Source organism: Heloderma suspectum, chromosome 17, assembly GCF_057233095.1.
Source record: "Heloderma suspectum isolate Gila_16-S chromosome 17, 16-S_ref, whole genome shotgun sequence".
In the NCBI taxonomy this organism is placed as follows: Eukaryota; Metazoa; Chordata; class Lepidosauria; order Squamata; family Helodermatidae; genus Heloderma; species Heloderma suspectum.
Window position 1 is genome coordinate 4,584,780 of NC_139474.1, and position 27,915 is coordinate 4,612,694.

General features: G+C 50.0%; 1 protein-coding gene across 1 annotated transcript; it reads right to left on the reverse strand.

The window, feature by feature from the left end:
* Nucleotides 1–7,661: 7,661 nt before the first annotated feature.
* FRMD8 (FERM domain containing 8) lies at nt 7,662–27,892 on the reverse strand. Its single transcript, XM_084824685.1, has 11 exons — nt 27,684–27,892; nt 23,548–23,629; nt 22,854–23,021; nt 20,801–20,902; nt 20,357–20,415; nt 18,613–18,779; nt 14,247–14,468; nt 13,755–13,878; nt 12,844–12,987; nt 10,864–11,071; nt 7,662–9,720 (listed from the first exon to the last, which is right to left on the reverse strand). Exons 1-11 carry the CDS (start codon nt 27,831–27,833, stop codon nt 9,602–9,604), a joined length of 1,545 nt encoding a protein of 514 aa, XP_084680811.1. The 5' UTR covers nt 27,834–27,892; the 3' UTR covers nt 7,662–9,601.
* Nucleotides 27,893–27,915: the final 23 nt, after the last annotated feature.

Below are 27,915 nucleotides of genomic sequence, written 5' to 3' on the forward strand. Positions count from 1 at the left end.
AAGTCCCACTGCGTTCAATGGGACTGACTCCCTACGAAGTGTGTTTAGGATTGCAGCCTTCTCTTCCCTTGAAATAAATAATGGCGTTAGCCCCTTCCCTCAACCGCAACCCCCCTGAAATACATGGTAGGTATGTTTCTCTTTTGTAGAGTCTCAGTCAAGCACTGTTCACATCATTTTATACCAAGGAAACTAGCTCATTGCACTGATTCGCTCCAATAGCATCAGGTAGGTAAACACCCCTTTGCGAGGAAGGAACAACCCATGTTTTTTATCAAAGGTCCAAAGTCCTTTTGGTTCCGAGCCACATTCTCGCCCCGCTTGTCAGGCGCAAACGTTTACGTCTCGGCATGCGCTTCGCTTGTCATGCTTTATAGCATTTTGGTATGAGTTTTTGGTCGCGGCTTAAAGATGAAACAAATTCTTCTTTCAAAGGAACGTGTCCAGGCTGCCAGTACAGAAAGCCTACAAAGGCAAGTCTCCCCGCAATTTTGCAGAGCGGTCTGGGACGAATGTTAGAACGGAGTTTTTTGTTTCGTTTTTTAATAACGCCCTCCCCACTTCGGCCGCTTAAGAAGCCCCAAATTTGTCGGGAGCATTTTGCGCTGCTTGCAAAAAGGTGCAAAGACTCAAAGGGGGGGGGGACAAGTGGGAAAGAGTGCGCCATTCCTCGGAGCCCTTTTAAGCCCTTTTAGGAATGCAAGGAACTGAACGAGGTTCAGGGTTCCTTCTGAAAAGGCACTGGAAATGTTTAGAAGAAAACGAAAACAGCTGGCATTGCTCTAAGGTGGAGATGGGATACGCCCCCAGCCTGCAAGCCCACTCATGCTCTCTCTTTCGCCACCCCCTCAACTTCTCTTTGATGTCTCACACTGGCCAAGAAGCTCGCATCTATTTTAAGGTCTTGATTCAACCACTGCGAGGAACTGGAGAGTAGTTAGGTCCGACTGGAATGGGCTCCGAAGTGGCTTTTTACTTAGGGTGTCACAACGCATCTGGAAAAGAAGGCTAGGAACAACTGGGTCACTGTTCCCTCCCTGCCCCCTCCCCTCGGAGACCCCAGACAGCCTCTGCACACCTGCCCCACCCTGCCTGCAAGACCCTAGGGCTGCCCCCGGAAATAGCTGGAGATTTAGAAGATACCCTTGGTTTTAATGAATCTGGGGGCTGGTGTCGATCCCACCACCATGGGGCGTGCGTGTGCATTAAAGAGCATTGGAGCATTACTCCATCTTCCCCACTTACCCGTGGCTTGCAAACAACCAGTATGGCGTTTCCAGGAGGAGATGAAGAACTGGGACTAAATAGAAAGAGGCTATGTTTGAATCCAGAGAATCATCCCAGGAGAGGGGTGGGGAGACACCCTCTGCCATCTGGAAAAGAAAACTGCACAAGGTTTTGCATGCATGCCATATGCACCCCCACACACACAAGGCCTGGTCCGTATCCCCCACTCCAAAATCGCACCAGGAGACCGCCTAATCCCTTCCCCTTTCTGGCTACTGCTATGGGGGTGCAAGAAATGCACATTCCTTCATTTCCCTTCCTCTCCACATTAATTGCTCCATATTAATTGCCTTCTCCCCTCCACCTGGGAAGGGCTATACCACATCGCAAGCACCTTTTCCATGCTGCCCAGCTAAGGGGTCACTAATATATCACCACTGATGCTCTCCTCCTGCCACTCCCTCCTCACCTCTCTTCCCCCCAAAAGACTCCCCCCTCATCTCATTTAGGGAGGTTCTGGGATGCCCTTGTTTCCATGGCAGCCCCTGCATCTCCCTCCCCTGCAATCTTGCTGCAGCTGCTGCTGCCCCTTTTATAAAGGCCACAAACAGCCACAGCACTTCCAAGCAGGAGCCCAGTCGGATCGACTCCTCCGCAGCAAGGAGGGGAGGGGAAAAATAGTCCCCCCATTCTCTCTATCCCACCCCCACCCCCTGTTCCTTATTTGAAGGAATCGTTCCTTATTTTGTATTAAAATGTAGTGTTCCTTTTCAAGCTAGTCCCCCATGATGGCTTTCTTTTAAGATGGGCAGTAAAAATATTTTTATTTTGTTTAATATTTGTATTTTAATATATATTTATTAAATAATATATATTTAATATGTGCTATTTGATAATAAATATTTAATATTATATATTTCAATGGTGTTGAATTATGATATTGAAATTTTATCATAATCCCTTCAACCTCTTTGGATTTTTTTTTCCTTTGCTTTAAAATGTTTAAACTTATTTTAATGAATGCACTGGTTTTGCAAGCTGCTTTTTGGGGGCAGGGGGTCTGAAAGGTGATTTATGCCTTTGTAAAGCAACAACGTTCGTAAGGAATGCAGCTTGTTGCTTTCCCCACCAATGTACTGCAATATTAAAGTACTGGTAACATTCTGACACACGCAGTATGTCATGTTCTTACGATCCTACAATGCGTGTCTTATTTTGCTTCTCTTCAGGTAACAGCCCTGTACTTCACTTCCAATAAAACAAATACCCTCCCCCAACACACACACACACACACACACACACACACACACAAACAGGGTTGGGTTCAAGGTAATTATAGATGTAATGATGGGGGGGCACTTTTCTGTGGCTGCGTGTATTCCTTCAGTTGTGAAGCACTCAACTAACATTTCTTTTTCCCTCCCATCCAACCACTATTCCGTGCTTTAAAACTGCTTCAACGTTCCTGATATGTTAGAACAACAGAATTGACAAAATGAAACACTCTGCACACATGCAGTCTCGCACTTTAAACTGACTTCAGTCACAAGCACCGTCATGATTACAGGGATAAAAAGGTGTTTGCTTCTGACCCTGCTGTTCTTGGGGGGCGGGGTGTCATTTGGGGGCCCGGGAGTTTTGTCCTACAACTCCCATCAGCCACAGTATAGCCAATTGTGAAGGATCATGGGAGTTGTAGGGCAAATCATGTGGGAATTGCCCACCCCTGACCTACACTGTCCTGGTCCTATAGAGTAATTGTAGAGTTTGTTTTCCCACTGAAATTCTTCACACCGGTGTGTTGAATGGGAGTTTCCAGACATTAAGTACCACTCAAGAAATTGGAGTGGGCGCTATTTATATCTGGACAACTTCTCCCTCCCCATTCCTCAAAGATGATGGCTATTAGCCATGTTGGCTGGGTGTGATGGGCATTGTAGTCCAACACTTCTGGAAGGCACCAGGGTGGGAATGCTTCTATAGACCAGCATCCTTCCGAGTGGGTTTCAAGGGAGTCTACAGGGTCATGTCCCTTCTGCACAGCTGGATTGCACAAAATCCAGAATATTAGGTCCAAACTACAAGGGAGGTAAATCTGCCTTTGAATCTTCATAGAATCATAGAATAGTAGGGTTGGAAGAGGCCTATAAGACCATCCAGTTGAACCCCCTGCTCAGTGCAGGAATCCAAGTCAGAGCATCCCTGACAGGTGGCTGTCGAGCCTCCTCTTGAACGCCTCCAGTGTGGGAGACCCACCACCTCCCTAGGGCATGTATCTTAGCTGCAGGTTTGTTCATTTGTGTTTTTATTTGCAAATAGTGTCAGCTTTGGGCTCAGAGCAGGCCTGGAGGGAGAACTTAAGTGAAGAAAAATTGGCCCTTAGTTTGTTCAGGATTAAAATGGAGAAAACGTTTCCAAGGTTGGAATTTTGATGAGTTGCAAGAACCATTAAAAATCACAGTCCAAACCTCTCCTGCTGCCCCTTTTATACTCTGGATGATAACGCAGCTTGCTTTTAAAGGCTCTTGAGCTGACCCTCGCTTGCTTTGTTTTCTCTAAGGGTGCAATCCGATGTGTGTTTAGGCAAAATAAGTCCTATGACTCCCAGCATCCCCCAGCCAGCTATGAGGATGAGAAGGAAAAGCATGGGCCATCCCAAATGCCCTTGGTGTGCTGATGATGGATGCTGACTTGGGAGAAAACCACTCTTGCTAGCTGTGATGATCTATTAATAATAATATTAATCATCATCATATTTTCAGTTTCTGAGTCACCATGTAGTCAAAGCCCAAAGCTCTCAGGATGACAAAAGCAATAAAACCAATGATAACACCAATAGTAAAACACAGTTAAAAGTATTATTTTGAAAGCAGCGACCAACATTCAGCATTTAAGGGCGCAATCCTATGCATGTTTAGACAGAACAAAGTCCATGCTGGGTGTTATAGGGCTTTTTCTGTCTAAGCAACATTGCACATTACATTACATTTATAGTCACAGGCTGGCCAGCCATGATCACGGTTACAGATGCTCATTTTATTATTTTTAATATATATAAAACAAAATGCTTCTTATGTCCAAGCACGAGCAAACTGTATTCCTGTCATCGTGATGGCACTACAATTAAAACTGTGAGTTTAAATGTACATACTGAACTGCACATACTTAGAGTCTTTGTTTCTTTCTCAGGGCTGGCAAACAGGTTTTTTGTTGTTGCTCTGCTGGTTGTTGTCATTGTTGCTGTAATGCATCAAGAGCGTAGAAGCAGTTGTACATAGGGTAGCCATGTGTCCTCTTTTACTGAGGACAGTCCTCTGTTTGAAAGTGTCCTCCGTTTGAAGGGCTGTCTGGTCGAAGAACTGGAAGCAAGGAGACCAGGGGGCCTTGACGTTGCTCGCGAACACTTCGCAGCAGACTGAACAGGCAGACACACAGGTCGCTATGCCGAAATGTACTGTATTTCTATTTACATTGCAATAATTATTTTTCTAAATTTGCGCCCGAAATAAAGGAGCAAAGGCAAATGTTACGGAAATCAGTGTCCTCCTTTTCGGTGATTTAGAAGCGCGCTCTAGTTGTACAGCATGGAACGGCGGGTTTGGGCCAGGAGGAGGAGAAACATTAATTTGTGTGCTTCGCAGCTGCCTAAACTCCCTCCCTCATGTAAATCCAGGGTCTCAAACTACATTGCTGCACTACTGATCTTCTGCATTCCTGATCCAGGCACCGCTGCTTTGTCAAGAGCGTGTCTTGCGCAAACAACACGTACACACCGCCTGTGTGCATGAACACTTCCCAAACATCGCGCAGTTGCCATCAGTCCATCATGCCTCTCCCCCGCCCCTGAAATCTGAGCTGTGCCTTGCAAGCGCAACACCCCCAGCCCCGGCTGGGCAGAGGTCAGGCTGGAATTTTCCACTGCCTCTTCCCAAGCAAAAGGCGAACAGGACAGCGAGCTGGGGTGATGTCACCTAGCGTGTGCTATCCAGGAATTCTTTCAAAGGCCCCGAAACGAGTTAATAAGAATAAAGCAGAAGACATGTAAGAAGTGGCAGTGGAACAGCAGTGGGAGAGCGATTCACTGAGCCCTAATCCCGCCCCATCTCCAGGCACAGGCACTTGCACTCATATATCCACAGAGACAAAACCCACTCCCCCACCTCAGTTGACAGGCTGCCCTCGCTCTTGCGTCTCCATCATGCCAGCCAAGCACATTTCCCGCACCCAGTGGTGCGGCAAGGTCATTTTTAGACTCTGGATTTAATGGTCTCACAGGGGCCCCACCCATTAGACCTGGGGTGGGCGACTTGTGTCCCTCCAGATGTTTTGGCCGACAACTCCCACGGTCCCTCACTATTGGCTATGCTGGCTAGGCCTGAGGGGAGCTGTAGGCCAAAACATCTGGAGGGCGACCAGTCGCCCATCCCTGCTTTAGATGGCGAAGGGCGTTGCTTCAAAATGTGGCAAGCCGTTCCGCTGAGAGAGGCCCAAGAACTCTGCCCCAAAGTCCTGTCCCCAACGGCACCACTGCCCGTGCACCTGAGAAGCACGTCCCCTCCTTCTTTGAAAATAGAAACTCAGAGCTCCCTCCGACACTTAGTAGAATTCCTCACGAGGCAGGGGGCAGAAGAAAAACGCAGCATCCCTCGGAATAGCCAGGCTGGAGATTAATTTTAGACAGGGTGCTACTAGGGAGAATATGTACAGCAGGAATGGGTAGCAGCTGCGAATGTGGCACAGTGGCACCCCCTGGCCAGGCAAGAATACGTACAGCAACAAAAACATTCCAAAATGTAAGTGAGCATGCCCAGTCACAGCAACTGAGGCCTCCACACACCCCTTCGGAAGCACGTCTCCCTACCCTGTTGAAAATGCAGGCAAATGAGATGCAGTTTAGTTTTAGGGGAATGAGAGGCAGGTAGGATCACGCCAAGGGGGATGATGTTGCCGCTAAGCCTCCGTTAACTGCAGAGACTGGGTTTGCACACCACGCTAACCCACACTCAGTGGGTATTTCTCGAACAAGCCACCCTGAGAACCCATGGTTTGTTATTGGCTGCTCAGGGTGGTTAACAAGCCACCCTGTGGAAAATGTCCTGGGTTCAGACAACCCACGCTTCAACAAACAACGCACGCTTCAACAAACAACCCACGCTTCAACAAACAACCCACGCTTCAACAGCAACCCACGCTCAACCACTGAGCTTGTGTGAACAACCCCAGAGAGAAGGGTCAGAGTGCCCAGTGACCCTAAAATTGAGAAGACACTCAAATGTTTCCAACTTGTAGGTGAACTAATACAGCGTGCAACTGAAGTCTGCTGGTAGCCACAGTATATTTTACCTGACCAGCAGCACAGCATTACCATCTATGCCTTATACATAAAAGTGCAAGTCAGGTCACCATCATGCTCTCCATATAAAAGCAGGCACACTTGTTTGAAAGAAAAAGGTCTAATAATGTGGGTCCGGTGGTATAGAATTCCAGTGAGGATTGCAAAGCTGTGCCAAGGATATTCTGAGATGTGCTGGCAATGTAATGGAGGGCAGATTTTTACCATTGTTGGCAGCAGCATCAACAAGCTAAGAAATATTGGCAACAACCAGTTAATAAAATCCTGGGGGCCGGGGAAGTCCTCCCCTGAACCAAATATTTTTTAAATTAAAGTTTAAAGGGTTGATAAATAAAGATAAGGAAACACTCCTTTTTCATGGGATTGTTGCTGCTGGTACCATATGTAAAGTATTAAAAATCTACCCATATCCCAATCATCAGAGTGGTACATTAAGTTATGATGTCTTGCGGTTCTAAATAAATTAACTTGGATTATTAGAGTGAGCCAGGAAGGGAAGTCTTGTGCTCAATTTGAGCAACAGTGAAAGTGGTTTAAATGATTTTGAAACAGTCAACAAATTATAATGATTGGCAGAACTTGACTGTTTAACTTGCTACTGCTTCTTCCTCTGGGAAAAAATAAAAATAAAAGCCGTCACATTGGTGAGAAAAGTAAAAATAGGACGTTTGCTTAGACAGATTTTGAGCGAATCCAATAGAGCAGCCATTTTACTTTCTGTAACTGTTTAAGTGTGCAATCCTATTTAGACAGAAAAAGTCATGCAACTCCCAGCATGCCCCAGCTGGCATGCTGGGAATTGTAGGACTGTTTTTTCTGTCTAAACATGCATAGGATGGCACCCTACATTTTTAGTCAGCTGAAATCTAATTCAAGTGAACTCCAAAAGGAAAGCTTAGATTTTCTTTCTCCCTTGTGTCTGTCTTGTTAGATAAAGCCAGCCTCCCTCAATTTGGTGCCCTTCAGATGTCTTGGACTACACCTCCCATTATCCCCAGCCAGCATGGCCATTGGTACCAAATAAACCATCCACCAGGAACCACCATCAAACCTAAAACACGGTGTTTTAAAAGCCACGACACACAGTCAAATCCACTGTCTTTATTTCAATAAACCCTAACCCTATACAAAGTTAGCAAGTGGACACACACTCTGAAAACAGAGATTAATAAAAGGCACAGTGCATAGTGTTGCTTTCGGGGTGGGGGGGAGGGTGCCACTTTCCCCAAATGAAGAGAGATTTGATAAAAGGGGCATTTGTTAGCAAGATACATTTCACTTGCAATGGTTTTGTTGCCAGACCTGTTGCCTTCTTCAGGCGCACAGCATGAAAAGAAGCTGGATCAGGGTTTGGACCCAGCTGCAAAAGGACCGATGCAAAAATCTCTAATGATGCTCTTCAGGTTGTGGGGGGAGCGTGCGGGAGGACTGTCATTTAAAAAAACAACTGGTTACAGAGATGACATGGTAGTGGCTGACATTACAGATCCAGAAACAAGAGCGGGTGCTTTTTCTAGATCCAAAAGACACCCACCCCTCAAAAAAAAAAGCTCTTTGGACTTAATGGACCTTGCAGAAACTAAGCAGAGCAAGAGAATGTGAAGAAATCCCACTTCTTTATGTTGGATCCCATCCCGACCCCAAACAAATGAACTCAAGCAGCTCCCCATGGGTTTTCCCCACTGGTACAGAAGTGAACGCACAACCTCATGGGGGTTTGAAGACAAAGGCATCCATTTTGGGGGCTGCACCAGAGGGGCCCACAGGGAAGTACACCAATCTGGGAAGAATGCAAAAAAAGTGTCAATGGGTGTGTGCATGATATACATAATACTCTGCTCATTTTTCATCTCCATATAGAGATGTGCCCTTCCCAGAAACACCCAAACACAAATAATAATTAAAAAACATGGCCCAAGTCTCCCCCAGAATGCATCCCTCTGTGAGCAAACTTATGGACTGCTTAAGCGTCTAAGGGACATGCGTTTTGTTAATGGCCACCTCCCCGCAGAGGCAACACAGCTCAGTTCCCGGAAACGGGAGCCCAGAGGGCATCTGCGACGACCACAGAAGTCGTTCAAGGTGAAAACAGAGAACCACCCTAAAAATGCTAGCGCTGAGGGTTGAGTGGACGCGGGTCGCAGCTGTGGAGTTGCAATCACACGCTGCCTTCCCCACAGAAGCTGTGTCCCGTGAAGTTTGCCCCGACTCGGACAGTGAACAATTCCCCTAAGGTTCCTGCCCCAAAGTCAAACTTTAACATAGGCCCCCCCATTGCTGCTTATTCAAGTTTTTAAAAAAGGATCCCTTTTAAAGCCAGCACGGGTGACAAATTCACAGCATTTTCCCTCTAGCTCCCTAGTCTCCAATTTGTGTGTGAAGCAGAAAATATATGGATTTTTCCTTAGTGGCATGAAAATAAATAACTGAAACAACCAAGCAACCTGCAGCCTGTCTGCGAAAAAAGGATCTAAAGATACGACGGCTGCAACAGGGGGCAGGTGAAGGCAAGACCCACGAGTGAGGCATGTTGCCACGCAAGGTTAAAGCTCAGGTTTTTCCCTTCCAGCCCCGCCAGCAGAAGATTCCTCCCCAGCTGCTCAGACGCACACTTGGATCTATCCAGTTTGACACCAAATGAAAAGCTGGCTACGAGAGGCAGGGGTGGAGCGGAAGGCGGCATTCGGGCCGGGCCACCGAAACGGGAGAGCGGCAGCCGGAACACGGCCACCAGGAAGAGAGAAGTCCGATAAGGATCCTTGAAGCATCTTTGTGGCCTGCTGGAAACAAACTGGGTGGAGATCACAACATATAATGAGGCACATCGTGGTAATCCAAGCCTGAGTCCATTTGGGGCAAGAGCCAGGTTGAATACAAATCATGTGGCGTACTTGAGATGTATTTCGGGAGGGGCGGAGAGACAGTGTCGACCCCTAGAGAAGAGCCAAAAGGCCAACGATTCACCCCCTGCCCTCACGCTGAGGCCGGCTGGTCCCAGTGACAGCCACTGCCAAAAGGGAATCATCCTTGCTCCAGGCTCCCAGCTGTCCGCACCGCCGAATAGGAGGTGGGGGCGTTTGATAGCTGGCGGCCAAAGAAGGAGGTGGTCCGGCGGGGTTTCACCCTCTTGATATCTTTTCCTGGAGAAAGAGAGAGACGAACGGGCAGGCTGAAGTGGGCCAGTTCAACAGCAGCAAGTCAGTACGGCTCTGCCCCAGCAGTCCGGAGCTTAGGACCATGCCTTTTGGTCTGGATCAGACCAAAGGTCCATTTGGTCCAGCATGTGGAAGCAGGGAGGAAAGCAACCACCCTCTCCTGTGTTGCTAGTCCTCAACGTTTAACCATCCGAGAGAGACTGCCCCTGCACGGGGAGGTTCCAGTTTGGCTGTCATGGCAAATAGCGAGTCATAGACCTCCATAAGAGGAAGGGATGGGCAGTAGCTCAGTGGCATAGCTCCTGTTTCGCACGCAGAAGGTCCCGGGTTCGATCCCTGGTGTCTCCAGGGAGGGCTGGAAAAACTCCATCCTGAAACCCTGGAAAGCCGCTGCTGCCCATCAGTGCTGACAATACTGGGCTAGATGGACCAAGGGTGTTCATCTGCTGGATTAGAGCAAGGGCACACTTATTCCAGAATCGTGTTCCCACAGTAGCCACAACCAGTATCTGTCTCTGAGCTACATGGGAAGTGCTGTATGTGGAGTCAGACCCTGGGTCCATCTAGCCCAGTACTGCTGACACTGACTGGCAGCAGCAGCTCTCCAGGGTTTCAGGCAGGAGTTTTTCCAACCCTACCTGGAGATGCCAGGAATCGAACCTGGGACCGTCTGCCTGCAAACCGTGTGCTCTAGCATTGAGCTATGATCCTTTTCCTAAAAAGAAGGGGTCCAGCCCGCATGGGTCTAAATAAAGGGCTGATTTAAGTAAGGAAATAGAAAAGTGACTCGGTATAAACCATGGGTCCATCTAGGCTGGTATTGTCCACACTGACTAGCAGCAGCAGCTGTCCAGGTTTTCAGGCAGGATTCTTTCCTAGCCCTACCTGGAGATGCCGGGAATCAAACCTGAGACCTTCTGCATGCAAAGCAGGGCCTCTACAGCCAGACCATGGCCCCTCTCGGAAGCCCACCAACAGGACTAAGGAGTCCTGAAAGGCTGAGCGTGCCTAGATGAGCACCCCCCACCCCATGAAGGAATTCCGTAGTCGGAATTCACGCTGGGAGCGCTGGAAACTTCTTGCCAATTCCCCCTGCCCACCCCCGAAACCCTTCTTTCCCCAACTTACCATCCTCAATGTAGTCTATGGTAGAAAGGTTCTGGATGCGGCTGCAGAGGACGCTGTTTTGCTGCTGCAGTGTGGGACGCTGCCTGTCAGACACGGGACTCTGGAGCTCAGAGGATGGAGCTGTGCCTGCAGAAGGGTCCGGATCCATCCCCTCAGCAGCGGCGTTCAGCTCGATGCAATACTCAATCAGGCCGCTCATGAGTTCAGCCTGGAGAGAAGGAAGGAGTGGAATCCTAGAACAGTAGGGTTGGAAGGGGCCTATAAGACCACCGAGTCCAACCCCTGCTCAGTGCAGGAGTCCAAGTTGGAGCATCCCTCACGGGTGGCTGTCCAGCCTCGACCTGAATGCCAGGACATGCATGAACTTTGGGGAAACAAGCCAGGAAGCCGTAGTGAACTAGAGCTTCATGTGAACTCTTGTTAGGTTGCAATCCTATGCACGTTTAGACAGCCAGCACAGGGAATGCTGGGAGTTGCAGGACTTTTTTTTGTCTAAACATGCATAGGGTTGCCCCCTAACAAGACAAGTCAGGCTCTGAAGCCATGGATTGAAGTCGACTTCCAAATCCCAGCTTGTTTGGAAGCCATTAACCAGCTTCCTGCAACCCGGTGCCCTTCAGATGTTTCGGACCACAACTCCCAGCATTCCTGGCTCTGCTGATTGGTGCTTATGGGAGTTAAAGCCCAAAGTCCAGATGTAAGGTAAGGCTGCCATTAACCATGGTTTCCCAGTTCAAAAGTACCATCTCCTTGGGCATCCTTCCTATTCGCCCTGCCATTTTAAAGGAAATTTCTCCGTGTTCATTTTTATGCTTTTGCTTAATGGGTGGCTGTGTGCTGTTATCGTTATTCCTTGTTTTTCTTACACATATGTGTTTGTGCGAATAGTTTTATTCACGCTTTTGGATACCATCCTGGAATCCTTCTGATGTAAGGCGGTTCAGCAATATTTAAAATAAAAAACAGATGAACAACAGGGGGCTGTGGCTTCCTGGTTTGTTTCTCCACTCATGCAAAAGAGCAAAGCAGCTGCCCACGGGTCATGCTGCTTGCGCATATCCTGGCTTATTAAGCCAGGATGTGATTGTCTGAACTGGGGGAAAATCGCCCAGAACCAAGGCACAGGAAACCAGCTATGTGGGAAGGCCAGCGACGCACTCGAGAATCACGGATGCTGCAGGAAGAGATGCACTGCATTTGAGGAAGATAATTTGAGGAAGGGCATGCTTGCTGCAGCTGTACGCCAAAAGATTGCACTGAAAGACCTCCTCCTCCCTCAGCGGTCACCACCGCCAGCCATTTGAGCAGGCTGTACAGAGGGAGAGGAGTGTGGGAAGCAGGCCAGTTCCACCAGCCCTGCTGAAAGGCTTATTTTTCCTCTCAATTCCCCATCCCTTTCGCCTCGTGCGTTGGGCCTTTTTAGATTGTAAGCCTGGGGGGGGGGAAGGGATCGGGACGGATGGACCGTCTTCTTGGTTTTACTGACTATATGTAAGCTGCTCCTGGAGTGGGTTAAAAATACTTTCAATAGATACATACACACATACACACACACTGAGGTCATCAGAAGGCATGCTCCGGGTGGTTCCCCATGGACCCAGACCCGTCTGGAGTCCAGCAGGAAAAGAGCCTTCAGTGTGGTAGCCCCCTTCCTGTGGAACTCCCTGCCTCCAGAGGTCAGGCAGGTGCCAACGCTGCGGTGCTTCTGGTGCCTCCTGAAAACGTTGTTATTTCAGGAAGCCTTCCTCGAGTGACCAAGTTTGATAAAACTTGGTTTTATCAAAGTTCTGTCTCTTTTAAAAAATTTTTTAAACTGTTTTAACATGGTGTTTTTTATTCTTTACCCTGCCTGCTGCTCACTGCTCCGAGGTCTTTGGATGCGGAGCAAGATACAAGTACTGAAAATAAATAAATATATACTCCGTCCCACGCTGGTAGCCAAAGCTGGGGATGCCGCAAGACTGGGATGAGAACACCCACCTGCTTGGAGTAGACCTTGAGCAGCTTGTTGACTGGGACACCTTCATTCTCCCCATCAAACTCCAGCCACAGGATGTGTTCCTCCTCGCTGGGAAACGTGTGATCCCAAGACAGCTCCTGGAAACGCAGGCCCAGCAAAACGTGCTGCCAGGGAGAGGGGGACAGACAGATCGTTCACACAGGGCAGGGCAGGGCAGGGCAGGGCAGGGCAGGGCAGGGCGAGACGGCGAGGGAAGGGGCAGGGGCATGTCATGAGCTCAGCAATCCCACGCGAAGACTGGGCACCCGGCTCCCCCTTCAGAGCCAGAAAGGAACCCCCCAAACCACCACTTCTTCCTCAGCCAAAAAGTGATGCAACCTGGCTCCTGCCACAGAGCAGAGTGCAGAAAGCGGGCTGCAGAGGGAAGAGGTCCAATCGCTCAGCCAAGCCACATGCGGGAGGGGAGCCTGTGTGGCATAGTGGTGAGAGTGTTGGACTGGGAAGATCTGGGTTCTAGTCCCCGCTCGTCCATGAAGCTCACTGGGTGACTGTGGGATAGTCACTGACCCTCAGCCTAACCTACCCCACAGGGTTGTTGTGAGGGTGAAATGGAGGAGGAGGAGCATGTAAGCTGCCTTGGGCTCTTTGGAGGAAAAGGCAGGATATAAATGTGACAAATAAATAGCCAAGAGCTCCAATACCCCTTCTAGGCCCTAAAAAGGTGGCCAACAGTTCGACCGGGAGAGAGAGAAAACCAGCCCACAAGAATTCCACCCCCCAGCAGGGATGTCTGCCTCAGGCATGCAAGAGCACGCACGAGCACACACGAAGGGCTTAGCATGGGAGAGATAAATCCAGCAGCAAGCCACACCAGGGCGGCTAACATCCCAGGGCAAGAGGGAAAGGAAGGCCCCCTTCCCCGTGAAGTTACCTTCTCTTTGCTGTCAATGATGTAGACTCCCTCACGGCTGACGGCTACCGTCACAGCTTTGCGGCCGCCTCGATGCAGCAGGCCCTGGGCTGGCTTCTCTATTTCCCCAGAGAAAAAGGCACAGCTGGAAGGGAGAGCAAGAGGGAGCATGCACACGTACAAGGGATGAGCGGGGAAACCAGCAAAGACTGGTGCGACCTGGAATACAGCCCCCTAGCCAAAAGAAACTGCCCCAAGTGCCAGCGGGTGGCCCGAGTTCAAGTCCTGCCACAGTCGCATGATGTGGCTCCAGCCAAGCCAATCTCTGAGTCAGTTCTCCAGCGGTTAAGGCAGCGGGCTACTAAAGTAAAGCGCGTTTCGTACTTTGGGGCTTTGCTGCACTACAGCCCTGCACCTCAGCGCCCCCAAGACCCACTTTGCGTATTTTATCATTGGATCCAGGACGGCCCCATTTGCCCTCCCCTTCCATGGCCCCCGAGCTAGCAAACCTACCCATAATAAGGCAGCTCGTGGCACTTCCGCAGGTAAGCGTGGTACAGCTTGGGCAGGGCAGCATGTTCCTCGCAGGCCCCCTCCTCAGGTACCCCCCGGTAGGCACGCAGCAGGCCTTGTTCGTCAGCGGGGGGACGGGCGCCGCCACGCTTCCGCAGGGCGGCAAGGAGCCCGTGCCCTCTTCGGCAGAGGTGGGAGGGCAGGAAGGAGTCCAGCCTTTCTCTGGGAAGGGAAAGACCCACTCAGCATGGGGCAAACGAGAAAAAGATCCAGGCCCCATTGCACCCCCCAGCAGAAGCTCCGTGGGCCACGGCTCAGTCTCACGTGGTCCCCCCTCCAAACCCAACCATCCCTCCTTCCAGGGATTTCCCTCTGAAACCTCACGGAAGACATGTTATGCTTTATTGGCATAACTTTATTTTAAAGATTTTAATTCTGTATCGTGATTCTTTCCCCCCTTTGTTTTTATTGTATACCATTCGGGAATCTTATTAGATACAGAGCGGTGTATAAATCTGAATACATAATAAAGCATGGCAAAGACATTTCTTAATTCAAGCAGGCCTTTGTCATGTAAGCTGGTCTGTTGGCCTTTGAATTGTGTTTTAATCAAGTTTTCATTCTATTTTTAAATAATATTTTAATATTTTTTTTTACAGTTCCTAGGATTGTAAGCCGTCTTCAGTGCCATTTTCTTGGTGGAAAGACGGGGTACAAATCAAATAGATAAATACCCTGCCCTTTCCACTAACTGTCAATCCAGATTCACACATATTCTTTCCATGCAGTGTTCTGTTCCTACCCAGGCCCAGTTTGCAAGACGGGTGCTGTTCGCACATAATGGTGGCAAATTGTGGGTTAATTAACCCACAGTTTGCTGCGGTGCGTGCCAGGTGCATTCCGCAGCATTTTTGAATATTCAACCCCCAATCAGGGGTTGCTACGTGACGTCTGAACCCAGACACTATAGGTTAATTGTGGGTTAAACAACCCACAGTTGACAGGTTAACTACTACACTGCTGATGCATTTATTCCACTTCTCCCTACCTCTCTCCCGGCCCACCCGCCAAATCTTTGTTGGATATCTTTCTGTTAAGATTCACCAGCCCTGCTGAAAGACCACCCCCATGAAGGCTCATCTTCACCACCAGCAGCCACAAGAGGAAGGAGCACAGCCATTTCACCAGCCCTGAGTACTTAATTTTTCCTCTTCCCTCCCCATCTCTTTTGTCTTGCGTGTCGTGTCTTTTTAGAACTTGTAAGCATGTGGGCAGGGACCATCTTGTTTTACTGATTAAATGTAAATCACTCAGGGACTCTTTTTGGTTGAGGAGTGGGAGAAAAAAAATACTTTAAATAAATAAGATTCCCCACTTCACCTCTATGCCATGAGGCCAGTGTGCGATTTCGATGGCTGAAGAACTACATTCAAAATATCAGCAACAAAAAACATCTGGCTAAGACATTCCATCCTCTGTATTTACTGGAAGGGACAATGGAGAATTGTGCAACCCCAGCCTGCTTCACATTCCTCAAGCGTGAGCCACGCGCCTGCCCCCAAAGCTCTTGCTCCAAGCACAATCGGCAGCTGCCCATGTCAATCCACCAGCCCTCTCTCTGAGCAGGAATCAGCCAGGCAGCAGCAGGAGTTACCCACATGCCCCAAGATTACCAAGAAGCAGTATGGAGTGAAGAAACTTTCACGTGCGAAGGGGCACTTGCTTGTAGAGCAGGAGTGCAGAACCTCTTCCAGCTAGAGGGCCAAATTCCATTTCAGAGAAGCTCTCGGGGGCTGAGTTCCAGGAGTGGGTGGGGCAACAGCAAAACGGGGGGGGCCAACATACCAAAAATACCAGCATACTGTAGCTTCAAGCTCTTACTAGAGCTGTGCACCACTTTGGCCCCAGAGCTAAACTCTGAGCCGAAGTGGGGCGCTTCAGGCCACACCCGAAACAGGTCAGGATCGGGTCGAAGCAACCTGAAGCGGGTTGAGTTGCTCCGAAGTGCTTTGGCGTTCTCCAGAAGCCCAGCCGTCCCTCCACTCAGCCACCCCCCCAGCCTGGCCCCTTGGGAAGTGTGCCGGCAGCCATCGGCCTCTTTGAGGGCGTCGCTATTGTGACTTCCTGGACTAGAAGGGCCCTTTTTCTTATCCAGCAGAGCTCTTCTTATGTTCTTATGCCTTCCTCTTCTCCCCATTTCAGGGACATTCCTTATACAGGGGTGAGCAGAAGGTAGTTCTGGAGATGTTTGGGCCTTCAACTCCCAGAAGCCACCGCCAGCACAGCCAACGATCAGGAATGCTGGAATTTGAAGTCCAAAACATACGGAGATCTGCCTTCTGCCCACCCCTGCCTTCTACACTCCTGGTGGCTCCACATGGACCCATGGCCTGATTGGCGCGCACCCAGAGAAGAGCCTTCAGTGTGGTGGCCCCCTTCCTGTGGAACTCCCTGCCTCTGGAGGTCAGGCAGATGCCAACACTGTGTTGTTTCCAGCGCCTCCTGAAAACATCTTTATTCTAGGAAGCCTTCCTTGACTGACCAGCCGCAGTTTTTACAAGAGCTGTACGCAAGTGGCCTCTCAAAATTCTCCAGCCTATTTGTGGGCAGAGAAATTTGGGGGGGGGGGCAGGGGACACTTTAACTGAATTTCTCCTAGGGGAGGAGAAATTCTCCAAAGGTTTCTCACAGACTGGGCTCACTACTGGTAGCGGTTGTACAGGCTCTTTCTTTTTCCCCTCAGGGTTTTTTTTGGTTTGTTGCACTGCTCCTGCAAGTGGCAACAGCATGAACTGTGTTGAGGCTTCCACTTTGCTGAGGCAGATTTTTGAACATTTTTGCTGGTATTTTTGAGCTAATAACTGCGAGGTGGCCGAGGGGGCTGTGCGCATTTTCTCTCTCTGTTCCACATCTTTCCGTTGCTCTGCAGCCTCCCCGGCCACCTGCACTTCATGAACTGAAAAAGCCACGTGAAAGGGATTTCCTCACAATGTCTTCCTCATGGCGGCTTTAACTGAAGCGTGGGAAGCTGAGGAGGCTGCCGGCTGCCGGAAAGATGATCGCACAATGACAGACAGGACACTCCTGCACGCTCCTCAGCCACCTCATTGTCAGGGTGGACACTGAGCCCATAGAATCCCAGAGTAGTTCTGATTCTGAGGAGGAGGAGCTGCTCCTGGGAGAGGAGCGCGCTCATCCTTCCCAGGGCCAACAGCTGGCAGAGATTCCTCCCACCAGCATTCCTGACATAGATAGCGGTCCCAGGAGTGAGAGAGCGCAGGAAGAAGACTTGCTGGATGCGCGACGCTGACGCAGGGAGCGGCGCCAAATGGAGGGTGCGGAAAGGAGGCATAGTGCCCGGTTGGCGCGCAAACAACGGTTGCGCCCAGAGGATCCAAGGGCAAAGGGGAGGGACTCTCCCTAGCCCATAAGTTCAGGGTCTGCCAGTGATTCTCCTTCAAATGGGGACCAACTGTTCCAACGTAGGGCATAGGTACTCTGCTGCTCATAGCTAGTTGCTAGCAGTAGAGTTGTTAAGTTGTAAAAGAGGAATAAAGCTTTGAAAAGAATCCCTTTGTCTGTGTCTGGACTTGGCTACTGGATTAGACTGAAAGAGGCCGCCAAGGAGCCCTTGACACTCATAAGCAAGGAAGCCCAAGAACCCCAAACCCAGCCCACGTGAATTTCTCCAAAATTTCTCCTCCTTTGAATTTCTTTTCGAGAGCCATTTCTTTTCTATCAAACTGAGCGAGAATGGTTGGAAAAAACGTGGGAGAAATTTTCGGCACAGCGCTAGTTTTTACTGGTACTCTGTTTTTAAACAGAATTTTTACTGGTACTCCGTCGTGCCCCCTCTTTAATGAGCTTCCGTCGTGCATTAAAAACGTGGTTGTTCAGGCAGGCATTTGGGGTGGGTTAGGGTATTTTAAAAAAAATTTTATGGTAGAATTTTATTGTTTTAAATTGTTTTATGGTGTGTTGTACATCGCCCAGAGTGGCTGGGTGACCAGCCAGATGGGCGATTAATAAATTTAATAAATAATAATAAATAATAATAATTAAAAACAATAATTTTTAATATGGGTTTTTATTTCTTTAATCTTTTTATTCTTTTCTCTGTTATTGTTCAGTGCTCCGGAATCTGTTGAGACGTGGAGCGGTATATAAATGCTGCAAATAAAATAAACGAACACACCTACACAGCTTTCAACGGCTCTCAAGCGCAGGAGTACATCTGGCCTCAGCTGGCACGGAGCTCCGATGCCGTCCACGAAGCTCTGTCCAGGGCTGGGAGCACCCCTGGCATTTAGAACCACTAACCTCGGCTACCACGGATTTCAGAGCCACTGTCACATTCCCCACTTACTTCAGGAAACAGGCCGTGTGCAGCTCCGGATCATACGGCCCCAGGTTCACCCGGCACACCAGGGCTCCCAGGACCTCGCAGTCGGCCAGATCACAAGGATATCTCCTTTCCAGGATGTTGTACTTGGCCTCTTCGTACAAGAGCCGCAAGATGTCCTCATCCTGGATCTTTGGACGGGGAGGAGGAAAGGATGGACGCACATGGAGCAAAACCCATCAGAATCCAAGCAGGGAGAACAAGAGGAGGGGGAGAGGAATCTTTTCTGTTCTTTTTACCTCCTGTCCTGCCTCCGAAGAGCAAAGGCTGGCGTGCATGCCTTTGATCCTCACGACTACCCTGAGAGGTAGGCGAGGCCAAGGGAGCGTGACTGGGGCAGGGCCACCCAAGCGAGCTTCGTGGTCAAGTGGGGATTCGAACATGGGTCTCCCCAAGCCCAGTGCAACATGCTTGATGACGGCACCGTGGCTCTCAAAAACAGAGAGTGCACCATCTTGGCCATTTACTCGGAAAGATGTATTTCCTGCTTCGGTAGACCACGAGGAGGAGTTGAGAGCCAGCAGAGTGGAGAAAAACACTGGACGCAGTCCTGAGCCCAGTGATGGCTCAGGTTCTGGAGGGCCCCAGGGCAAGACAACCTGAGCGGCCCCCTCCCTCAGTGGGTCCACCTTCTCCCCACCATTGCCTAGCTCCTCCTCCTCTTCCTCATCATTGCCGCCACTTGCTTGCTTGACAGGCAGAGAACCAGGGAGCGGGTAGGCCGTGGTATGCTGCTCTGCCTTCTCCCCACCACCGTTGTCTGGGCTGGAGCGAGAGGCAGGTGAACAAGCTGGTTGCAACGACAACGAAGAGGAGCGACTCCAGGAGGCTCTTGTCAGTGGAGAGACAAGAGGGTGAGGGCCCTTGGCATGTGCCCAGCCATGCCAACCCTTGACGCCAGCCCTGCCTGAGCCTCCTGCCACCTTCTGAGCTCCCCAAACCATGCTCTCAAGCTGTGCTTAATACGAAACGTCACGCTTACATGGCGGTGCTTGAGAAACGCACGTCATCCTCACAGGGCCACAAGCACAGCCCGGTGAGGACTTACCATGCGACAGGCATGGAATGATGGCCGACGGCTGGCTGTGGGCGGGGGAGAAATAGTGGGGCAGGTGAGGGAAGAGGTAACGGAGTGCCTAGGCTCCTGAATAGGGATCTCTCCATGCTGCAACATTTTGTTGCAGTTCCAACACAGGGAGGGCAAGCAGCGATGCTTGGTGGGTCGCATTGTGCCTCCTCCCTGCTCCCAAACCCATCAATCCCTTTGCACGTACAAAGGGCTTGCAGGGCACCTTTTTTTTTTTTTATCGCAGGGCAATTCTTAGTGCAGGGCACCTTTCCATCAGCAGGGACGATCATCTGCCACCCCCTCCTCAGAATCCCCAGTTCCCTCTGAGCTTCGCTGCAGTCCTCAGAGTGGGGCGGGGGATGAATTTCCCCAGCAAGAATATATTGTTCTCTGTTGTAATGTGAAGCATTTTGGTTTCGAATGGGCAACCGAGACCCACTGGCTGCACCAAAGGCCTGCTTTGTTGGAGAAGAAAACTGCTAGAGCTGGTTTGTTGGTACGGATCCACACAGCTACCTGCCATTCTGGACTCTCCTGGAGGATGTGGGGGCTCCGGGGCCTGTCATGATGAGTGCCTGCACTGCCGAATTTACCCCCACACCACCGTCCATGAATCAGGACTGATCACCTGAAACTCACCTGCACCTCCTTCCTTCTCGAGAAAAAGATGTTCCTTCGGAACTGTAGTGACGGCTCATCTGCCAGGGGAAAGAGAAACAGGCAGTTAGGAGCCTGGCTTTGGCGGGCGCGTGGCAAAGGCAGAAGCAGCCCTGAACCCTGGGCGCGCCAGCCGGCAACTGCTGCGCGCAGGAGTCCATCACCGGAAGCCCGGAGAGCATGCCCAGCAGACCGCACAAGCCCTGCCAGTCCCAGAGCCACACCAGGCAAAGAGAGCTGCATGCCCAACCATTCTCAAATGCGGGTTGTAGAGAGGTGCTAGCCCACTGGGCACTGCTGCTGTCGCTCCAGAAACCCGAGGGCAGAACCCACAACTCTGCCCTGAATCTCTGCCTGGCACCAGAATGGTGAGAGGAGGCCAGCGACGTTCAGGGTCAGAGGAAGGAACTTTGCTCACATCCACACCTTCGAGGATCTCGTCCCCGGAGCAGCTGGTGAATCGGAAGAGGAGCTCCTGCCACTGCCGGCAAACCTTGTAGGGCTGGTGTTTCGGCTTCAGTTGCACTTCTGCAAGATGGAGACAGGAGGGGATTCACTAGGCTCCACAGAGAAAGGTCTTCCCACCCAAGGGAAGCTTAAGGATACCAAGAAGGGGGAAAAAAGCCATATGGCCACCAGCAAGGCCTTGCGGTGCCTGGACCCTCCCCAATGGAATCCCAGTGCTAACACCACTACCCACCTCTTCCCAGCACATTCTGTATTAAAACTGCAGATCAAAAGCAAGATTGATAACGTGCAGAATAATTTCCTGGGAAAACAGACCTGCAACTAGATGATGGTGTCTATATTTTTCTAACTTCAACCATCCCATTCTATCCTGGAACGTGGCTAAAGCAAATTCACACTGTCGGTGCAGTATTGTCAAGTTGAGGCCATGAGACATCTAGTCCTGGGGACTCCAATAGGATGCCTCTGGGTGTCGACACAGGCTCTCTGCCCATTCTGATTTTAATTTTTTTTGGTTAAGTTTTAATTTTAAAAAGTTAGCCAGGAGCCTGGCCTGCTGCAAAGCAAAGTACTGACCTCCAGCAACGAAGTCCACTCAGCATGGTTTAGATGTTATAGCTTTCCTTGAACATTGTGTTTATTTTGGAGACTTGCAAATATTTTGAGACACCAAACTCAGTAGGATACACTTTTCTTACATGATTTAGAGTGTAAGAAAAAAAGAGGAAGGCATGGAAAACGGTGAACACGCTAATTCTAGCATGCCTGAAGAGCCATGGGCATAAAGAGACGTACTTCCTAGGGACAGTCCCCAGAAAAAAAAAGGGAATTTAGATCTGACTAAATCAGATCTGACCAGTATTGTATCCATTTCAGTCACCCAATTGGACTTGTTTTGCAGGCATCCATTATGTCAGTCTTTACATGATCATTTAAAATAATTCAGACCAGCTCCAGGGCTGGTCTAAATATGTTCCCCTATATTGGGGTTGTGGTCTGGGGCTGATCTTTGGATCCATACCTCTGCCTGCACTGCTCACATTATGCCCTCTATCCTCTCCCCTTTCTGACATAGGAGTTCTGATGTTGGAAGGGTGAGGAACATTCCGGGGGAGCGGGGCTCAGAGGACGTCCGACCTCGGAGGGGGAGATCCAGTCTTTCCTACGACCCCTGAGACACTGTCCCAGGGAACACAGGACCGCTCCTTCATTACTTTTGTGCAACAACACATTTGTAAAAATGGGAGAAAAAAAAATTCCACAGGGTAGTACAGCAGTGTGGAGCCTAAAAAATAGGTCAGTATGTTTTCCCCTCATCCTGCAGATGCGGGCTTAAGCTGAGAGAAAGAACGGTTGCTCCAAGCTCCTGGCAAAAGTGAAATTAAAGCAAGCGACTTTTTCAGTGTATAGCTTACTCATCGATCCAGGTTGCTAGGTCAGCTCTTTGCAGCTAGAAACTGAAGTTAGCTGGTCAAATGCTAGGAATCAGCCCAGCCCAGAAAAACGTTACCCGGAATCGCAGAGGGAAAGGCACTCTGCACATGCTCAGGAGCACTTTCTTCTGGAATTAAGGACCATGAAAAGGTGACGGAAGGTTCCTGCACATACCCAAGAGACTCTTTACTCCTAGTATTGGAATCAAAGATTGCTTTCATGGCTGACCTCTGGCTGTTCTCTCCAGGGTGCAAGAAGCAGTGACACAAACAACAGTTATGGGGCTGTTTGGAAAGAGCCAGTGTGGTGCAGTGGCTAGAGTGCTGGACTGGGAGCTGGGAGATCTGAGTTCTAGTCCCCACCCAGCCATGAAGCTTACTGGGTGACTTTGGGCCAGGCACAGACTCTCCACCCAACCTACCTCACAGGGTTGTTGTGAGGATAAAATGGAGAGCAGCATGATTATGTACGCTGCCTTGGGTTCCTTAAAGAGGAAACAAGGCGGAATATAAATGTAATAAAATAATAATAATAATAATAATGGGCTGGGGGTGGGGGAGGAGTGACCGGGCCTTACCAAGAAAGGGGGAGGCCAGCCACAAAGAAAAGATCTCCAGGGCACACTCCGGCAGCGTCAGGGTGTCCAAGATGATCCGATGCAACTCGTGCGCCGTGACTGAGGGCAGGTTATCCACTGTTAACCGCACCACTGTGTCGTCAATGAGGTACACCAGGACATCCTGGGCTGGGGGAAGAAAAAGGGCGGAAAGGACAGACTCAGGTACTATTTTCCCCACTTCCTTCCTGCAGCAGAGCAGACACCGCAGCAGGCTCAGATCCCCTCTGAACTCCCCCCACCCCTTTCCCGTGCTCTGCAAGCTCCGACGTTGCTCCCGTCTCTGTGCTTCCGAGCAGAGAACCCAATTTAATCTGGGCTCAGGGATTTGTCACCCGTGCCTACACACTTTTCCTTTTCTGGCACAGGAAAGAACGAGCTGGATCCTCCATTCCCCCTCACGAGTAACCTGGAGAACACTGTGGACTAAGAAGCGAAGGGCATGGCTGGCAGGGGCACGCTGGGAGTTGTAATCCAACACACCTGGGTGGCCCAGGTTGGGGACGCTGCCTGAAGGACTTCTTGATACACAATGCCCCCAACTTTGCTGCGCTCTGCTCCTTCCAGCATGGGGGTTGTGACCCCGGAAACGCAGCCTGTGACATCCACCCGTCTCCCCAGGCACTTTCCTCACCCCGCCCCCCTTTTCACTCACTTCTGGGGCCGGTGGAGGAGATGCTGCTTCGCTGTGAGCGCTCACCCATGCTGGGGGGTACGGTGAGCCGGTCCCCCTCCATCTGCGGAGACAAACCAGTCGAATGTCTGGGGATGCATCGACTGAGCTCAGGGGCGGGTTCGAATTCCAGCCCAGCCACAGGAGGGATTTTAGGAGCACAGGAAGCTCAGCTGCGTTATATGGAGTCAGTCCATTTAACTCAGTATTGTCTACACCTGATGCCCCCAATTTTTATTCATTCCTTCATTCATATTTCTATACTGCCCCATAGCTGAAGCGTTCTGGGCAGGTCACAAAAATTTAAAAACCATGAAAATACAACAAAGCATAAAACCATTCACATCATGACATAGAACAAATAGCATACAACAACAACAACATATAGCGAAAACAATTTAACACCATCAGCCAGAGACAATCAAAGAGACTCATCATATGCTGCCAAATGCCTGAGAGGACAGTTTTTACCTGGCACTGAAAAGATGACAATATTGGCGCCAGGCAGGCCGTGGCAGGGAGACTATTCCATAAATGGGGGCCACCACCAAGAAGGCCCTCTCCCTAAGTAAATATTGACTTATTGATTAGGTTCGTGCACCACCCTATAACAAAAACCTCGTGGCCATGGTGGCTGAGGATGATGGGAATTCTAAGCCAACACATCTGGAGGGAACCAGGTTAGGGGAGGCTGAACCTACACTGACTGATAGTAGCTCTCCAGGGGATTCAACCTGGTTCCTTCTGCACGCAAAGCAGGTACTCTAACACTGAGCCATTGCTGGTCTCCTAAATGTAAAGCAAGATTCCAGTCCTCATCAAGTAAGATTGTAAGTAATTTTACTGGAATCAAGTAAGATTCCCGTCTCCATGGTTGTGAATCAAAGGTTGATTTAAACAGGAACGTAGGAACCAGCCGTATACCAGGTCAAAGTCTTTGTACATCTAGCTCTCCGGGATTTCAGACAGAAGACTTTCCCAGCCCTATCTGGAGGTGCGAAGGCCTGAGCTTGGGACCACTGAGTCCTTCCCTGTTTTTATTTTAAATATTTATTTATTTATTTATTTACATGATTTATATACTGCTCCACATCTAAACAGATTCCAGAGCAGTGAACAATAAAAGATAAAAAGAATAAAACCATACCAGAAGTGTTCTTGAAAAACAAAATACCAGGAAAAACTATGGCTGGTCAATCAAGGAAGGCCTCTTGAAATAAAGAGGTCTCCAGCAGGTGCTGCAAACGACAGTGTCTGTGCCTGCCTGAGCTCCAGAGGCAGGGAGTTCCATAGAAAAGGGGCCACCACACTGAAGGTTCTTCAAGTGGATTCCAGTCAGGTCACAGGTCCCTGCGGAACCACTCCATGATCTTGCCCGTCCTTGTCAAACCAAGACAGTTTCCAACAGTTCACGTGGACAGGAGTCTCCTCCTCTGACGTCGTCCATGCCTTTCCACCTCCCTCTTCTTTCCTCTTTTCGTCCCTGGCCTGTGATCTTTGCTTCTCCAGCTTTGCCACCCCAGAGTCTCCTATGCTCTTCGGACAAACCAGTCATTCTCTCTCCCTGTCCTTTATTCGTAGAACATTCCCCTCCTGCACAAATACTTACAGGTGCGGGGTGGGGACCACAGCTCAGTGGCAGAGACCACCTCACATAAGAACATGAGAAGAGCCCCGCTGGATCAGACCCAGGGTCCATCCCTTCCAGCATGCTGCTCACACACTGGCCAACCAGCTGTCCGCAAGGAGGTCTCGGCTTCTATCATGGGCAGCCGTGGTTAAAAGAGATCCGGTAGCAGGTAATGGAGAAACACCACCAAATTAGATCACACCAAGCTGGATGGACAAATCACGGGATCACCTAAGGCCGCTTCCAATGTTCCAAGGACCGTAGCCCAGAGGCAGAAGCACCTGCTTTGCATGCAGGAAGTCCCAGGTTCAAGCCCTGGGATCTCCCAGGGAAAGACCCCTGACTTAAACCTGGGAGAGCCGGATAAACGAGCTGTCCAATCTGGTCTAAGGCAGCTTCCTACGTTCCAGGGGAAGGACCCTAACTCAGAGGTAGAGCACATGCTTAGCTGGCAAGAGGTCCCAGGTTCGATCCCCGGCACCTCCAGTTCAATGGATGAGGTCACAGGTGATCAGTCTCTTACTGGGAGCCTCCAAAGAGGCCATCAGTCAGAGCAGCCTTGGCAAGAGGGGTTCAGATGGACAGACAGTATACAGGCGCAATCCTATGCATGTTTGGACAGAAAAGAAGTCCTACAACATCCAGCATTCCCCAGCCAGCCCGGCTGCTGGGGCATCCTGGGAGTTGTAGGCCTTGTTTTCTGTCTAAACATGCATACGTTTGCACCTAAAGGAAGCTTCCCACGTATGCGGTTCATCATTCTATTTTTGTTGTTGTTGTTCAGTCGTTCAGTCGTGTCCGACTCTTCGTGACCCCATGGACCAGAGCACGCCAGGCCTTCCTGTCCTGCGCTCTCTCCCGGAGCGTGCTCAAGTTCATATTCATTGCATCCGTGATGCTATCTAGCCATCTCATCCTCTGCCGTCCCCTTCTCCTTTTGCCTTCAGTCTTTCCCAGCATCAGGGTCTTTTCCAGGGAGTTTTCTCTTCGCATTAGGTGGCCAAAATATTGGAGCTTCAGCTTCAGTATCTGTCCTTCCAATGAGCAGTCAGGGTTGATTTCCTTTAGGATGGACTGATTTGACCTCCTTGCAGTCCAGGGGACTCGTAAGAGTCTTCTCCAGCACCACAGTTCGAAAGCATCAATTCTTCGGCGCTCAGCCTTCCTTATAGTCCAGCTCTCACAGCCATACATTACTACTATTTTTACTCCCGTGGAATTACTGCAGGCCTTTTTTTGTATCTGTAATTTTCGGGCTAATGTTAGGGGCGTGCTAAAAGAAATGACCGCACTTGCCCATAGAAACACAGGATTCTACCTTCCCACAGGGAAATCTAGGCTTCTACCTGCCCATATGGAGATTCTACGTAGAATCCCATGTTTCCCTATGGGCAAGGACTGTCATTTGTTTTAGTATGTCCCTGATACATTTTATGAGGCTTCATATTTTATTACGTTGTTTTAATTTTTAATTGTTGTTGTGCATTGCCTAGAAGATGCCTAGAGGATTTATTTACTAATAAATGTAAATAAATAAATAAATAAATAAATAAATACAGTACATACCTAGGCAGTACCTCCCCTCCCTCCCTCCCTCTCCTCCTACTTTCCCACCCCTAAACTCCCTTTCCTCCCCCTGAAAGGAAGCAGGAAGGGCATCTAACCTTTGTTCCGATTGCATCCCTTTTCTGCCTTTGCTTCTCTTCCTTCCTTCCTTCCTTCCTTTTTATTTATTTATTAAATTTATTAATCGCCCATCTGGCCGGTCACCCAGCCACCTTGGGTGATGTACAAAGTATATAATAAAACAGTTTAAAACAATAAAATTCTACAGTAAAAACATTTTCTAAAATACCCTAACCCACCCCAAATGCCTGCCTGAACAACCACGTTTTTAATGCACGGCGGAGGCTCATTAAAGAGGGGGCATGGCGGAGTTCCCTAGGGAGGGAGTTCCACAGAGTGGGGGCCACCACAGAGAAGGCCCTCTCCCTCGTCCCCACCAGTCTAGCTGTCCTGGCTGATGGGACAGAGAGAAGGCCATCCGAGGCTGATCTTGTTAAGTGGCCTGTCTTCCTGTCTTCCATTTCTTCCATTCTTCCCCCTCCTCCGGTTATCAGCATTTTAGATGGCAAGCCCCTCGGGGCAGAGATCGCGTGTGTGTGTGCGTGTGCACGCGCGTGGGGGGGGGGACGACACACAGGTTTTCCTCTTCTCTCGCTCCCTCTTATTTTTTGGAAGGCACCATAAAAACCGATCGGGCTTAATTCGCAACAACTGAATACACAACCTGAGTTTACACAGCAAGAAAAGGGGGGGGGCGGGCGGAGAGGGGCGTGGCCAGGTGGTTGCATTACCACGCAGGAGCGAAGCATGAATTGGGCGGCGGGGGGGGGGGGGGCGCGCAGTCAGACCAGTGGGGAAAAGTAGCAGAGAGGGAGCGCACAGCCAGCCACTGAAAGGAGAGAACGCGCACAACCATTCTTACCTGTCCGCTTCCTTGCAAAAGTTGGAGCTCCTCTGCAGTTCTCTCCGGGCCCCCACCCAATTTGTGCCTGGCGTCATTCCTATCCAGCTCGCCCATTGGCAGCTGCTCGATGTCGTCGTCGTCTTCCTCCTCCTCATTCCGGAATTTCATCGGGGCGGGGGACGGAAAGGAGAAGGATGTGCCCGCCCGCCCGCCCGCCCGCGCTCCATCTGTACAGACGTCACGGCGGGAG